The 17,594-nt window shown below is 44.2% G+C and overlaps 1 protein-coding gene across 1 annotated transcript; it reads left to right on the top strand.

Moving 5' to 3' along the window:
• Positions 1 to 671: 671 nt before the first annotated feature.
• Positions 672 to 9,265, top strand: LOC311119071 (E3 ubiquitin-protein ligase TRIM39; the record flags this gene model as incomplete). The annotated part of the gene is made up of 7 exons (XM_084193822.1): positions 672 to 1,085; positions 5,536 to 5,631; positions 6,860 to 7,093; positions 7,194 to 7,216; positions 8,031 to 8,149; positions 8,432 to 8,692; positions 8,896 to 9,265. The coding sequence occupies 7 exons, from the start codon at positions 672 to 674 to the stop codon at positions 9,174 to 9,176; spliced, it is 1,428 nt and encodes a 475-aa protein (XP_084049948.1). The 3' UTR covers positions 9,177 to 9,265.
• Between the last annotated feature and the right edge of the window lie 8,329 nt (positions 9,266 to 17,594).

Genomic DNA, 17,594 nt, shown 5'->3' with positions numbered 1-17,594 from the left:
GTTGTAGAAACATCTCAAGGATGATCAATGGAAACGGGATGCACCTGAGCTCAATTTCGAAGGGTCTGAAGACTTATGTAAATAAGGTATTTCTGTTTTTTATTTTTAATAAATTTGCAAAAATGTCTAAAAACCTGTTTTCGCTTTGTCATTATGGGGTACTGTGTGTAGATTGATGAAGACATTTTGTTATTTAATCCATTGTGGAATAAGGCTGTAACGTAACAAAATGTGGAAAAAAATCAAGGTTTCTGAATACTTTCAGAATGCACTTATCTTCCTATATCTTCTTTACTACAAAACATAGAAACACTCAATTTTCAGATGTTGATGTTGGGGTGGTGCTGGAGATGATGAATATGAAATTGAAACATTTTGACATTTCCGTTTAAGGGTCGGGTTTCTGACAGTAGCCATAGAGAGCTGTCCGTCCATCTGTCTAAAAACAGTAACACCGAACTATAAATAGTCACCAGCAGGGTTTCCTGTTGTGGCCAAACAGCACCAGTGATTGTGTAATCATTGCTACGCATTAAACATTAAGCAAGCGGCTGCAGAGAGTAGCAGAACACCAGACGATAATACTGTAGCGAGAGGCACCTATCAAAGATCCAGTGATCAAGAGATCCAGTGTGATCCAGAGTGAACAAGAAGTGATCAATCCTGTTTCCATGGCGTCTGAGCAGCAGGGGGGTGATGAGTCCTCTCTCCCCAGGGAAGAGGCTGTGTGCCCGGGCTGTCAGGGCTCAGGGCCCCTGGTCCTGCCGTGTGGTCACAGCCTGTGTGAAGCCTGCCTGGGGCTGTGTGAGGGTGAGCTGGGCCAGGGTGGCTGTACGGTCTGCTACGGCAGAGACCTGCTGGACTGTGTCCTGAAGAGACTGCTGGACTCCCTGTTCCAAGGGCAGCCGCGGCGGGCCAGAGATGGAGGGTTAGAGGATGGGAGCGGGGTGCTGTGTCCACTACACGGGGAGAGGCTGACGTTGTTTTGTGTGGAGGACGAGGAGATGGTGTGTGTGGAGTGTCAGAGCGAGGAGCACGACGACCACGAGTGTTGTCCCGCGGAGGAGGCCGTGCACGACTGCAAGGTGAGAGTGTTGTGACTGACTTCCTACACAGATACTCAGAGACGAAAGCAGAATTCAGAGTCCACAAACGCAGAGCTGCGATAGTCCAGCGGCCAATTGTGACATAGCTACAACTGGTCCTCGGGGAAGTATAGACCAGCTGCACACCTTCCCAACACTCCCAACCAACGCGGCTCCATGTACGCGGCTCCTATTCATTTGAATGTGGTGACGGTTGGACAAATCGCATGAGCCACTCTGAGAATTCCAAAAGTATGAAAGCCAACAGTCCAATATTCTTAGAACACAAGTTTTTGGACTCTGATAAGCACTTTACTACTCCGACTAACTACTTGTACTGCAGCCATGGAATGGAAGGTGATAGACATAGGGGAGAGTGGGGTAAGTGGAGCCGTGTTTTTACATTCAGCATCACTCTGTCAAGATAAATATAATATTCTTCCTAACAAAGATATCAACGTATATTTCAAGATTGTGTGCATCCCTGGAAATAATCAGAATTAATGTAAACATTACAGCTTTGAAAATATAGCTTGTCCCAAAAAAAAAGTGGTCTCTTGGCACACCTTAACCCGGGTATGGGGTGAGTTGAGCTGTGGGACAGGGTAAGTTAAGCCCGGGTATGGGGTGAGTTGAGCTGTGGGACAGGGTAAATTAAGCCCGGGTATGGGGTGAGTTGAGCTGTGGGACAGGGTAATTAAGCCCGGGTATGGGGTGAGTTTAGCTGTGGGACAGGGTAAGTTAAGCCCGGGTATGGGGTGAGTTGAGCTGTGGGACAGGGTAAGTTAAGCCCGGGTATGGGGTGAGTTGAGCTGTGGGACAGGGTAAGTTAAGCCCGGGTATGGGGTGAGTTGAGCTGTGGGACAGGGTAAGTTAAGCCCGGGTATGGGGTGAGTTGAGCTGTGGGACAGGGTAAGTTAAGCCCGGGTATGGGGTGAGTTGAGCTGTGGGACAGGGTAAGTTAAGCCCGGGTATGGGGTGAGTTGAGCTGTGGGACAGGGTAAGTTAAGCCCGGGTATGGGGTGAGTTGAGCTGTGGGACAGGGTAAGTTAAGCCCGGGTATGGGGTGAGTTGAGCTGTGGGACAGGGTAAGTTAAGCCCGGGTATGGGGTGAGTTGAGCTGTGGGACAGGGTAAGTTAAGCCCGGGTATGGGGTGAGTTGAGCTGTGGGACAGGGTAAGTTAAGCCCGGGTATGGGGTGAGTTGAGCTGTGGGACAGGGTAAGTTAAGCCCGGGTATGGGGTGAGTTGAGCTGTGGGACAGGGTAAGTTAAGCCCGGGTATGGGGTGAGTTGAGCTGTGGGACAGGGTAAGTTAAGCCCGGGTATGGGGTGAGTTGAGCTGTGGGACAGGGTAAGTTAAGCCCGGGTATGGGGTGAGTTGAGCTGTGGGACAGGGTAAGTTAAGCCCGGGTATGGGGTGAGTTGAGCTGTGGGACAGGGTAAGTTAAGGCCGGGTATGGGGTGAGTTGAGCTGTGGGACAGGGTAAGTTAAGCCCGGGTATGGGGTGAGTTGAGCTGTGGGACAGGGTAAGTTAAGCCCGGGTATGGGGTGAGTTGAGCTGTGGGATAGGGTAAGTTAAGCCCGGGTATGGGGTGAGTTGAGCTGTGGGACAGGGTAATTAAGCCCGGGTATGGGGTGAGTTGAGCTGTGGGACAGGGTAAGTTAAGCCCGGGTATGGGGTGAGTTGAGCTGTGGGACAGGGTAAGTTAAGCCCGGGTATGGGGTGAGTTGAGCTGTGGGACAGGGTAAGTTAAGCCCGGGTATGGGGTGAGTTGAGCTGTGGGACAGGGTAAGTTAAGCCCGGGTATGGGGTGAGTTGAGCTGTGGGACAGGGTAAGTTAAGCCCGGGTATGGGGTGAGTTGAGCTGTGGGACAGGGTAAGTTAAGCCCGGGTATGGGGTGAGTTGAGCTGTGGGACAGGGTAAGTTAAGCCCGGGTATGGGGTGAGTTGAGCTGTGGGACAGGGTAAGTTAAGCCCGGGTATGGGGTGAGTTGAGCTGTGGGACAGGGTAAGTTAAGCCCGGGTATGGGGTGAGTTGAGCTGTGGGACAGGGTAAGTTAAGCCCGGGTATGGGGTGAGTTGAGCTGTGGGACAGGGTAAGTTAAGCCCGGGTATGGGGTGAGTTGAGCTGTGGGACAGGGTAAGTTAAGCCCGGGTATGGGGTGAGTTGAGCTGTGGGACAGGGTAAGTTAAGCCCGGGTATGGGGTGAGTTGAGCTGTGGGACAGGGTAAGTTAAGCCCGGGTATGGGGTGAGTTGAGCTGTGGGACAGGGTAAGTTAAGCCCGGGTATGGGGTGAGTTGAGCTGTGGGACAGGGTAAGTTAAGCCCGGGTATGGGGTGAGTTGAGCTGTGGGACAGGGTAAGTTAAGCCCGGGTATGGGGTGAGTTGAGCTGTGGGACAGGGTAAGTTAAGCCCGGGTATGGGGTGAGTTGAGCTGTGGGACAGGGTAAGTTAAGCCCGGGTATGGGGTGAGTTGAGCTGTGGGACAGGGTAAGTTAAGCCCGGGTATGGGGTGAGTTGAGCTGTGGGACAGGGTAAGTTAAGCCCGGGTATGGGGTGAGTTGAGCTGTGGGATAGGGTAAGTTAAGCCCGGGTATGGGGTGAGTTGAGCTGTGGGACAGGGTAATTAAGCCCGGGTATGGGGTGAGTTGAGCTGTGGGACAGGGTAAGTTAAGCCCGGGTATGGGGTGAGTTGAGCTGTGGGACAGGGTAAGTTAAGCCCGGGTATGGGGTGAGTTGAGCTGTGGGACAGGGTAAGTTAAGCCCGGGTATGGGGTGAGTTGAGCTGTGGGACAGGGTAAGTTAAGCCCGGGTATGGGGTGAGTTGAGCTGTGGGACAGGGTAAGTTAAGCCCGGGTATGGGGTGAGTTGAGCTGTGGGACAGGGTAAGTTAAGCCCGGGTATGGGGTGAGTTGAGCTGTGGGACAGGGTAAGTTAAGCCCGGGTATGGGGTGAGTTGAGCTGTGGGACAGGGTAAGTTAAGCCCGGGTATGGGGTGAGTTGAGCTGTGGGACAGGGTAAGTTAAGCCCGGGTATGGGGTGAGTTGAGCTGTGGGACAGGGTAAGTTAAGCCCGGGTATGGGGTGAGTTGAGCTGTGGGACAGGGTAAGTTAAGCCCGGGTATGGGGTGAGTTGAGCTGTGGGACAGGGTAAGTTAAGCCCGGGTATGGGGTGAGTTGAGCTGTGGGACAGGGTAAGTTAAGCCCGGGTATGGGGTGAGTTGAGCTGTGGGACAGGGTAAGTTAAGCCCGGGTATGGGGTGAGTTGAGCTGTGGGACAGGGTAAGTTAAGCCCGGGTATGGGGTGAGTTGAGCTGTGGGACAGGGTAAGTTAAGCCCGGGTATGGGGTGAGTTGAGCTGTGGGACAGGGTAAGTTAAGCCCGGGTATGGGGTGAGTTGAGCTGTGGGACAGGGTAAGTTAAGCCCGGGTATGGGGTGAGTTGAGCTGTGGGACAGGGTAAGTTAAGCCCGGGTATGGGGTGAGTTGAGCTGTGGGACAGGGTAAGTTAAGCCCGGGTATGGGGTGAGTTGAGCTGTGGGACAGGGTAAGTTAAGCCCGGGTATGGGGTGAGTTGAGCTGTGGGACAGGGTAAGTTAAGCCCGGGTATGGGGTGAGTTGAGCTGTGGGACAGGGTAAGTTAAGCCCGGGTATGGGGTGAGTTGAGCTGTGGGACAGGGTAATTAAGCCCGGGTATGGGGTGAGTTGAGCTGTGGGACAGGGTAATTAAGCCGCCTACAAATTTCTGTACTGAATGAAATATTACCACTACCTTTTTTAAAAGCATGTCAATTTTTTTTCTAACAAATCACAATCCCTTTTATTTTATTTTAAGCATCTTTGAACAGAGGCTTAACACCTTACAAACACTTTGTTAACATGGGCCAGGCCCTGTTGTTACCTCATATCCCAGCGATAATGACTTGCATTACACCTGGGAAGAAAACACTTCAATTTGCTCAACTTACCATTGGCTCAACCATTGGCTCAAACATTTTGACTATATTAGCCCACACAGCTACACGGATGCACTTTCATGCTAGGTTTAGGAGCTCATATTGAAGCTTACAGAGACTCCAACTGATGTATAGAACAATCTTTAAATTATCTACTTTGGTTTAGATACAAGCTTCATGAAACCTCTAACAGAATAACTGAAATTGACTTGGTGAAATTTTTTGGACCTAACTTTCTTACCACTTTTTCCTTGTGGTTTCTACCTTCACAGACCCCATGAAATTATGACCACTACGATTTTTGTATGATTTCCCAGAAACAAGGGTGGCTCAACTTACCCCACTCTCCCCTACAGTACAACTGATCTGATGTGGATGTTAGAAACCCTGACCAAGTAGTATGGAGACACCTGTATTTTGTATGCCTTTGGTTGATCACTGTCACCCATACTGTATGTGTATGTTGACTTACCCCTGAACTCTGACCCCAGAGGGAGCTGACCTCTGCCCTGAGACCTCTACAGGAGAAGCTGGAGGCTCTGAACACCGTCAAACAGACCAGTGAGGAGTCAGCTGAACACATCAAGGTTAGAAGGGGTCAAAAGGCATCAGATCCATCCGATAGACAGAACGATGGATCATTTCTGGGTTTTAGTGTGACTTGTTGTGTGTCATACCATTGATCAAATATACTTACATCAGGACTGTGAAATGGTAACAGCACAATAACTGGGATTGATGTTGAAACAGTTCAGATCTAGTAGAAGTACATTATCGTTGTTATCATACAGTAGATCCAGTAGAAGTACATTATCATTGTTGTCATACAGTAGATCCAGTATATTATCATTGTTATCATACAGTAGATCTAGTAGAAGTACATTATCATTGATATAATACAGTAGATCCAGTAGAAGTACATTATCATTGATATCATACAGTAGATCCAGACTGTGAAATGGTAACAACACAATAACTGGGATTGATGTTAAAACAGTTCAGATCTAGTAGAAGTACATTATCATTGTTATCATACAGTAGATCCAGTAGAAGTACATTATCATTGTTATCATACAGTAGATCCAGTAGAAGTACATTATCATTGATATAATACAGTAGATCCAGTAGAAGTACATTATCATTGTTATCATACAGTAGATCCAGTAGAAGTACATTATCATTGATATCATACAGTAGATCCAGTAGAAGTACATTATCATTGTTATCATACAGTAGATCCAGTAGAAGTACATTATCATTGATATCATACAGTAGATCCAGTAGAAGTACATTATCATTGATAGCATACAGTAGATCCATTAGAAGTACATTATCATTGATATCATACAGTAGATCTAGTAGAAGTACATTATCATTGATATCATACAGTAGATCCAGTAGAAGTACATTATCATTGTTATCATACAGTAGATCCAGTAGAAGTACATTATCATTGATATCATACAGTAGATCCAGTAGAAGTACATTATCATTGATATCGTACAGTAGATCCAGTACATTATCATTGTTATCATACAGTAGATCCAGTAGAAGTACATTATCATTGATATCATACAGTAGATCCAGTAGAAGTACATTATCATTGATATCAGACAGTAGATCTAGTAGAAGTACTGTACATTATCATTGATATCATTTCCTGAGCTACACCTAATTCCACCTGATAAGCTGCTAAAGTATTGATAGGGATAAGGTCATTGTGATTCTGATATCACCTCCATCTCTTCTTCCTCCCTCCTGTATCTCCATCTTTCATTCCGTCTTCATCCTGTCGTCCCCCCTTTACCCCTGCAGAGCCAGGCACAGCAGACTGAGCGTCTGGTGCAGCAGGAGTTTGAGAAGCTGCACCAGTACCTCCGAGACGAGGAGGCTGCTGTGATCTCTGCTCTGAAGGACGAGGAGGAGGAGAAGAGCCAGAGGATGAGGGACAGGATAGACGGAATAACAGACCAGATCAACTCTCTAGCCGAGGCCATCGAGGTGACGGTGGAGGCCATGGACACTGACGATGACGTATCCTTCCTCAAGGTACGGACTCATCAGAGAACAAGTTCATGATATGAAAAGAGGTTGTAATATAAGGATAGTGTTGTTTGCCTTTCAAGTAAGATGTCTCCTTTTCCATTAGGACTTCAAGAGGACCTCTGAGAGGTGGGTGTGTTACTCTTAACCACATCTCACCTATAAACACATCTCCCCTATAACCACATCTCCCCTATAAACACATCTCCCCTATAACCACATCTCCCCTATAACCACATCTCACCTATAACCACATCTCACCTATAAACACATCTCACCTATAACCACATCTCACCTATAACCACATCTCACCTATAAACACATCTCCCCTATAACCACATCTCACCTATAACCACATCTCCCCTATAACCACATCTCACCTATAACCACATCTCACCTATAACCACATCTCCCCTATAACCACATCTCACCTATAACCACATCTCCCCTATAACCACATCTCCCCTATAACCACATCTCACCTATAAACACATCTCCCCTATAACCACATCTCACCTATAACCACATCTCACCTATAACCAAACCTCAACTATAACCACATCTCACCTATAAACACATCTCACCTATAAACACATCTCACCTAGAACCACATCTCACCTATAACCACATCTCACCTAGAACCACATCTCCCCTATAACCACATCTCCCCTATAACCACATCTCCCCTATAACCACATCTCACCTATAACCACATCTCACCTATAACCACATCTCCCCTATAAACACATCTCACCTATAACCAAACCTCAACTATAACCACATCTCACCTATAACCACATCTCACCTATAACCACATCTCACTTATAACCACATCTCACCTATAACCACATCTCGCATGGGCTACCTCTGTCTGTCTGCCTGTCACAAGAGATTACAGTATATATCTTGTAAACCTGTTGACAAGTGAACCTTCTTCTGACAGGACTCGGGTGACAGTGCAGGAGCCGGAGGAGGTGTCAGGAGCTCTGCTGGACGTGGCCAAACACCTGGGCTGTCTCAACTACAGAGTCTGGGAGAAGATGCAGGACATCATTACATACAGTGAGTAGAGGAAGACCATAAGATCACAATAGATGTGCAAATAATGTGTTTTGAGTACTGTAGGAATGATTAACTCAATGTACTCTCTCTCAGTCATGAAAATGTATGCATTCACTAACTGTAAGTCGCTCTGGATAAGAGTGTCTGCTAAATGACTAAAATGTAAATGTAATCAATCATTCTCTCTCTCTCTCTCTCTCGCTCTCGCTCTCTCTCTCTCAATCAATCTCTCTATCGCTCTCTCTTGAACTCTCTTGCTTTCCCTCCCTCCCTCACTTCCAGCTCCTGTGACTCTGGACCCCAACACGGCTGATATCTGCCTGTCTCTGTCTGATGATCTGACCAGCCTGCGGTACACAGAGGAGGAGGAGCGTCTCCCTGACAACCCAGAGAGGTTCTGTTACTATGAGTGTGTTCTGGGTTCCGAGGGCTTCATCTCCGGACGACACACCTGGGACGTGGTGGTGGGGGTGAACAGCGAGTGGGCTGTGGGCGTGGCACGGGAGACGGTCCCGAGGAAGGAGTGGTTCCCCCCGAGCCCAGGTACCATCTCCTGCCATTGTGCCATTGAGCAAGGCACATTACTTAAACAAAATAAACCAGCTCTCCATCCAGGTGGCGCTGCTCCGTGGCTGACCCTGTGCCAATCAATGTGAACGTGTGTATGTGTGGCGGTTGAGTTAGGCACAAATACATATTTTCTCAAATGGACAATAAAGTATCTATTCCATTCTATTCTATTCTAGAGAGGGGCCTGTGGACCATCTGTTACTATGGAGGTGAATATCACGCCCGCACAGCCACCGCCACCGCCACCCCCCTGGTCCTGAAGAGAAAGCCCCAGGAGGTCAGAGTGCAGCTGGACTGGGACAGAGGCAGGGTCACCTTCTCCGACGCCTCAGACAACACGCTCATCTACAGGTTCAAACACAAGTTCACCCAGAGAGTGTTCCCTTACTTCTCCAACACCTGCAAGAGACATCCTCTGAGGATCTCAGCCGGGAAGGTGTCAGTTACATCAGACTAGCCTCCTTCATTAAGAGCTGATTTGGTAAACCTATAGTTAGGGGCATTAAAAAGCCGTTGCTACAGAACAGGTAAAAACATTTGCTTCAAAGTGGCTGCACCTATGCTGCTGCAAAGGCATTTCTAAAAAGTATATTTTTTATGCAGCTATACAGTGGGGAAATTTTTTATTTAGTCAGCCACCAATTGTGCAAGTTCTCCCACTTAAAAAGATGAGAGAGGCCTGTAATTTTCATCATAGGTACACGTCAACTATGACAGACAAATTGAGATTTTTTTTCTCCAGAAAATCACATTGTAGGATTTTTTATGAATTTATTTGCAAATGATGGTGGAAAATAAGTATTTGGTCACCTACAAACAAGCAAGATTTCTGGCTCTCACAGACCTGTAACTTCTTCTTTAAGAGGCTCCTCTGTCCTCCACTCATTACCTGTATTAATGGCACCTGTTTGAACTTGTTATCAGTATAAAAGACACCTGTCCACAACCTCAAACAGTCACACTCCAAACTCCACTATGGCCAAGACCAAAGAGCTGTCAAAGGACACCAGAAACAAAATTGTAGACCTGCACCAGGCTGGGAAGACTGAATCTGCAATAGGTAAGCAGCTTGGTTTGAAGAAATCAACTGTGGGAGCAATTATTAGGAAATGGAAGACATACAAGACCACTGATAATCTCCCTCGATCTGGGGCTCCACGCAAGATCTCACCCCGTGGGGTCAAAATGATCACAAGAACGGTGAGCAAAAATCCCAGAACCACACGGGGGGACCTAGTGAATGACCTGCAGAGAGCTGGGACCAAAGTAACAAAGCCTACCATCAGTAACACACTACGCCGCCAGGGACTCAAATCCTGCAGTGCCAGACGTGTCCCCCTGCTTAAGCCAGTACATGTCCAGGCCCGTCTGAAGTTTGCTAGAGTGCATTTGGATGATCCAGAAGAGGATTGGGAGAATGTCATATGGTCAGATGAAACCAAAATAGAACTTTTTGGTAAAAACTCAACTTGTCGTGTTTGGAGGACAAAGAATGCTGAGTTGCATCCAAAGAACACCATACCTACTGTGAAGCATGGGGGTGGAAACATCATGCTTTGGGGCTGTTTTTCTGCAAAGGGACCAGGACGACTGATCCGTGTAAAGGAAAGAATGAATGGGGCCATGTATCGTGAGATTTTGAGTGAAAACCTCCTTCCATCAGCAAGGGCATTGAAGATGAAACGTGGCTGGGTCTTTCAGCATGACAATGATCCCAAACACACCGCCCAGGCAACGAAGGAGTGGCTTCGTAAGAAGCATTTCAAGGTCCTGGAGTGGCCTAGCCAGTCTCCAGATCTCAACCCCATAGAAAATATTTGGAGGGAGTTGAAAATCCGTGTTGCCCAGCGACAGCCCCAAAACATCACTGCTCTAGAGGAGATCTGCATGGAGGAATGGGCCAAAATACCAGCAACAGTGTGTGAAAACCTTGTGAAGACTTACAGAAAACGTTTGACCTGTGTCATTGCCAACAAAGGGTATATAACAAAGTATTGAGAAACTTTTGTTATTGACCAAATACTTATTTTCCACCATAATTTGCAAATAAATTCATAAAAAAATCCTACAATGTGATTTTCTGGATTTTTTTGTTCTCATTTTGTCTGTCATAGTTGACGTGTACCTATGATAAAAAATTACAGGCCTCTCTCATCTTTTTAAGTGGGAAAACTTGCACAATTGGTGGCTGACTAAATACTTTTTTCCCCCACTGTATGTATGGAGAGACTGCTCTCTCTCCCTCTCTGGGTTCCAATCTAAATAGATCATTACTGACTTGTGCAGCAACGTAAACATGCACGCTGTATAGGACATTTTAGTCTTTATATCACAGAGTTTATGAATGCAGGGTTTGTATGACCTCCATAGATTTGCACTAATTTAATGTAACTGCTGCAATGTGGTGAATTATAGGGCTTCTATGATAGGGTACAGTATAAAGGGCTTTTTAAACTTTTGATATGCTGTTTACATAGAAGGTATTGCTTGTTTTCTTTGCTTTCAGGAGAAATTTTGCACAAAAATGATTGCAGTTTTGGCAGTCCTAAAGTAATGTAACAATGTTAACATGAAACATACAACTGTTTTAAAACCTATTTTTTGATTGACAAAGTGATTATTAGGCTGTTCACATGTCCATAGTTTGCCCATATGAACATAAGACATATAAAGGAATTGGATCTGTTGTGGCTGTGTGTCAGTGGATCTGTTGTGGCTGTGCGTCAGTGGATCTGTTGTGGCTGTGCGTCAGTGGATCTGTTGTGGCTGTGCGTCAGTGGATCTGTTGTGGCTGTGCGTCAGTGGATCTGTTGTGGCTGTGCGTCAGTGGATCTGTTGTGGCTGTGTGTCAGTGGTTTTCAGAGCAGAGTGAGGCAGCGTGGGTAACTATCAGATCACATGTGCCATACCCCAGCTGCTACACCACACATTATCACCTGTTTCTGTCTGTCTGTCTTGGGTGTGTGTGTGTGTGTGTGTGTGTGTGTGTGTGTGTGTGTGTGTGTGTGTGTGTGTGTGTGTGTGTGTGTGTGTGTGTGTGTGTGTGTGTGTGTGTGTGTGTGTGTGTGTGTGTGTGGCAGATCAGAGCTCCCAAATCACATGACTCCTTCCAGAGGGAACTGAATCCTCCAGCCCTCCAGAGTAGATGGCTCGTTGGCACGCAGACGTGTTCTTAACCTTTCACACACACACATGCATGCACACAGGCACACACAGACACACACACACACACACACACACACACACTCAGATGAGTCAAACAGACAACCACTTAAACTATGTACAGACAACAGACAGACATGTAAGAGACTGACTTGAGTCTTATTGGATCTATATAAGACATGTTATGACATTGTCATTACAAATAACAAATATAAACCAATGACACTTTTCCCCTGGAACTTTATTCAGGACATGCTTACATTAGCCTACCATGCAGCTTTCAGGACACAAATCATATTTCCATTGGACACAGAAACAGTAAAAAAAAAACTTATTTGACCACTTCATTTGCCTTTTTTAAAAATGACCACTGTTAACGAATGCAAACAACCTTTCCAAAGACTGACCGAGTATACTGAGTTACAACACTGTTGAACAAGAGAGTTGAACAAGAACAACGTTAATGTTGTTGGTATATTTGGGCTACAAAAAAATTGTCACTTTCTCAACCAGACCATGTAAAAGTACAAACAGGAAGTCTACAAAGAGAAAGGAAATGGTATCAAATTAAATAAAATCATTACAAATAACAGTCAGGTTTAAAAAAGCTAAAGACTTTATTGTTTACTGTTCACAGCTCCACATGTCCTTGTGTAGCTTGGCTACAATGTGGGTGTTCAATAGCCTGGAATCCTGACTGATATGCTCTGATTCACCAAGTCAGCGCAGCATTCAGTCCGGTTTAACCAGGCTAGGGTTTCAAAGCACCAGATGTTTCGTCTTTATATACAAAAATATAAAAATCACACAATGACAGTGGAACATGGCTGTGGTATTAAGACAAACTACAGACACAGTATACAGATGATATGGGCTTCCCTGTAACTCCTTTATAGACATGAAGGATTGGTGAAGTTCTTATTCTGACTGACTGAATAGAAGGATTGGTGAAGTTCTTATTCTGACTGACTGACTGAATAGAAGCATTGGTGAAGTTCTTATTCTGACTGACTGAATAGAAGGATTGGTGAAGTTCTTATCCTGACTGACTGACTGAATAGAAGGATTGGTGAAGTTCTTATTCTGACTGACTGACTGAATGGATTGGTGAAGTTCTTATTCTGACTGACTGACTGAATGGATTGGTGAAGTTCTTATCCTGACTGACTGACTGAATAGAAGGATTGGTGAAGTTCTTATCCTGACTGACTGACTGAATAGAAGGATTGGTGAAGTTCTTATCCTGACTGACTGACTGAATAGAAGGATTGGTGAAGTTCTTATTCTGACTGACTGACTGAATGGATTGGTGAAGTTCTTATTCTGACTGACTGACTGAATGGATTGGTGAAGTTCTTATCCTGACTGACTGACTGAATAGAAGGATTGGTGAAGTTCTTATCCTGACTGACTGACTGAATAGAAGGATTGGTGAAGTTCTTATCCTGACTGACTGACTGAATAGAAGGATTGGTGAAGTTCTTATTCTGACTGACTGACTGAATGGAAGGATTGGTGAAGTTCTTATCCTGACTGACTGACTGAATATAAGGATTGGTGAAGTTCTTATTCTGACTGACTGACTGAATGGATTGGTGAAGTTCTTATTCTGACTGACTGACTGAATGGATTGGTGAAGTTCTTATCCTGACTGACTGACTGAATATAAGGATTGGTGAAGTTCTTATTCTGACTGACTGACTGAATGGATTGGTGAAGTTCTTATTCTGACTGACTGACTGAATGGATTGGTGAAGTTCTTATCCTGACTGACTGACTGAATAGAAGGATTGGTGAAGTTCTTATCCTGCCTGACTGAATAGAAGGATTGGTGAAGTTCTTATTCTGACTGACTGACTGAATGGAAGGATTGGTGAAGTTCTTATTCTGACTGACTGACTGAATGGAAGGATTGGTGAAGTTCTTATCCTGACTGACTGACTGAATAGAAGGATTGGTGAAGTTCTTATCCTGACTGACTGACTGAATGGATTGGTGAAGTTCTTATCCTGACTGACTGAATAGAAGGATTGGTGAAGTTCTTATTCTGACTGACTGAATAGAAGGATTGGTGAAGTTCTTATTCTGACTGACTGAATAGAAGGATTGGTGAAGTTCTTATTCTGACTGACTGAATAGAAGGATTGGTGAAGTTCTTATTCTGACTGACTGAATAGAAGGATTGGTGAAGTTCTTATTCTGACTGACTGACTGAATGGAAGGATTGGTGAAGTTCTTATCCTGACTGACTGAATAGAAGGATTGGTGAAGTTCTTATTCTGACTGACTGACTGAATAGAAGGATTCCTGAAGTTCTTATTCTGACTGACTGAATAGAAGGATTGGTGAAGTTCTTATTCTGACTGACTGACTGAATAGAAGGATTGGTGAAGTTCTTATCCTGACTGACTGAATAGAAGGATTGGTGAAGTTCTTATTCTGACTGACTGAATAGAAGGATTGGTGAAGTTCTTATCCTGACTGACTGACTGAATAGAAGGATTGGTGAAGTTCTTATTCTGACTGATTGACTGAATAGAAGGATTGGTGAAGTTCTTATTCTGACTGACTGAATAGAAGGATTGGTGAAGTTCTTATTCTTACTGACTGACTGTATAGAAGGATTGGTGAAGTTCTTATTCTGACTGACTGACTGAATAGAAGGATTGGTGAAGTTCTTATTCTGACTGACTGAATAGAAGGATTGGTTAAGTTCTTATTCTGACTGACTGACTGAATAGAAGGATTGGTGAAGTTCTTATTCTGACTGACTGACTGAATAGAAGGATTGGTGAAGTTCTTATTCTGACTGACTGAATAGAAGGATTGGTGAAGTTCTTATCCTGACTGACTGAATAGAAGGATTGGTGAAGTTCTTATTCTGACTGACTGAATAGAAGGATTGGTGAAGTTCTTATTCTGACTGACTGACTGAATAGAAGGATTGGTGAAGTTCTTATTCTGATTGACTGAATAGAAGGATTGGTGAAGTTCTTATTCTGACTGACTGACTGAATAGAAGGATTGGTGAAGTTCTTATTCTGATTGACTGAATAGAAGGATTGGTGAAATTCTTATTCTGACTGACTGACTGAATAGAATGATTGGTGAAGTTCTTATCCTGACTAACTGACTGAATAGAAGGATTGGTGAAGTTCTTATTCTGACTGACTGAATAGAAGGATTGGTGAAGTTCTTATCCTGACTGACTGACTGAATAGAAGGATTGGTGAAGTTCTTATTCTGACTGACTGAATAGAAGGATTGGTGAAGTTCTTATCCTGACTGACTGACTGAATAGAAGGATTGGTGAAGTTCTTATTCTGACTGGCTGACTGAATAGAAGCATTGGTGAAGTTCTTATTCTGACTGACTGAATAGAAGCATTGGTGAAGTTCTTATTCTGACTGACTGAATAGAAGGATTGGTGAAGTTCTTATTCTGACTGACTGACTGAATAGAAGCATTGGTGAAGTTCTTATTCTGACTGACTGAATAGAAGGATTGGTGAAGTTCTTATTCTGACTGACTGACTGAATAGAAGGATTGGTGAAGTTCATATTCTGACTGACTGACTGAATATAAGGATTGGTGAAGTTCTTATTCTGATTGACTGAATAGAAGGATTGGTGAAATTCTTATCCTGACTGACTGACTGAATAGAAGGATTGGTGAAGTTCTTATCCTGACTGACTGACTGAATAGAAGGATTGGTGAAGTTCTTATTCTGATTGACTGAATAGAAGGATTGGTGAAGTTCTTATTCTGACTGAATGAATAGAATGATTGGTGAAGTTCTTATTCTGACTGACTGAATAGAAGGATTGGTGAAGTTCTTATTCTGACTGACTGATTGAATAGAAGCATTGGTGAAGTTCTTATTCTGACTGACTGAATAGAAGGATTGGTGAAGTTCTTATCCTGACTGACTGACTGAATAGAAGGATTGGTGAAGTTCTTATTCTGACTGACTGACTGAATAGAAGGATTGGTGAAGTTCTTATTCTGATTGACTGAATAGAAGGATTGGTGAAGTTCTTATTCTGACTGACTGAATAGAAGGATTGGTGAAGTTCTTATTCTGACTGACTGAATAGAAGGATTGGTGAAGTTCTTATCCTGACTGACTGACTGAATAGAAGGATTGGTGAAGTTCTTATTCTGAAAGACTGACTGAATAGAAGCATTGGTGAAGTTCTTATTTTGACTGACTGAATAGAAGGATTGGTGAAGTTCTTATTCTGACTGACTGACTGAATAGAAGCATTGGTGAAATTCTTATTCTGACTGACTGAATAGAAGGATTGGTGAAGTTCTTATCCTGACTGACTGACTGAATAGAAGGATTGGTGAAGTTCTTATCCTGACTGACTGAATAGAAGGATTGGTGAAGTTCTTATTCTGACTGACTGACTGAATAGAAGGATTCCTGAAGTTCTTATTCTGACTGACTGACTGAATAGAAGGATTCCTGAAGTTCTTATTCTGACTGACTGACTGAATAGAAGGATTCCTGAAATTCTTATTCTGACTGACTGAATAGAAGGATTGGTGAAGTTCTTATTCTGATTGACTGAATAGAAGGATTGGTGAAGTTCTTATTCTGACTGACTGAATAGAAGGATTGGTGAAGTTCTTATTCTGACTGACTGACTGAATAGAAGGATTGGTGAAGTTCTTATCCTGACTGACTGACTGAATAGAAGGATTGGTGAAGTTCTTATTCTGACTGACTGAATAGAAGGATTGGTGAAGTTCTTATCCTGACTGACTGACTGAATAGAAGCATTGGTGAAGTTCTTATTCTGACTGACTGAATAGAAGGATTGGTGAAGTTCTTATTCTGACTGACTGACTGAATAGAAGCATTGGTGACATTCTTATTCTGACTGACTGAATAGAAGGATTGGTGAAGTTCTTATTCTGACTGACTGACTGAATAGAAGGATTGGTGAAGTTCTTATTCTGACTGACTGACTGAATAGAAGGATTCCTGAAGTTCTTATTCAGACTGACTGAATAGAAGGATTGGTGAAGTTCTTATTCTGTCTGACTGACTGAATAGAAGGATTGGTGAAGTTCTTATTCTGATTGACTGAATAGAAGGATTGGTGAAGTTCTTATCCTGACTGATTGACTGAATAGAAGGATTGGTGAAGTTATTATCCTGACTGACTGACTGAATAGAAGGATTGATGAAGTTCTTATTTTGACTGACTGACTAAATAGAAGGATTGGTGAAGTTCTTATTCTGACTGACTGACTAAATATACCATGGAAGCAAAGTTAGCACACTAGCATTGGGATAAAACATCATAATATTAGTAAGACTAGAGGACTGTCCCTACTGTCTGTCCACAGTAACAGCACTATGACTAGAGGACTGTCCTTACAGTCTGTCCACAGTAACAGCACTATGACTAGAGGACTGTCCCTACTGTCTGTCCACAGTAACAGCACTATGACTAGAGGACTGTCCTTACAGTCTGTCCACAGTAACAGCACTATGACTAGAGGACTGTCCCTACAGTCTGTCCACAGTAACAGCACTACGACTAGAGGACTGTCCCTACTGTCTGTCCACAGTAACAGCACTATGACTAGAGGACTGTCCTTACAGTCTGTCCACAGTAACAGCACTACGACTAGAGGACTGTCCCTACAGTCTGTCCACAGTAACAGCACTATGACTAGAGGACTGTCCCTACAGTCT

Source organism: Coregonus lavaretus (genome assembly GCF_964263955.1).
Source record: "Coregonus lavaretus genome assembly, contig: HAP1_SCAFFOLD_1518, whole genome shotgun sequence".
Lineage (NCBI taxonomy): Eukaryota > Metazoa > Chordata > Actinopteri > Salmoniformes > Salmonidae > Coregonus > Coregonus lavaretus.
Note: the sequence above shows the minus strand (reverse complement) of the source record. Positions and strands in the feature narration are given on the sequence as shown.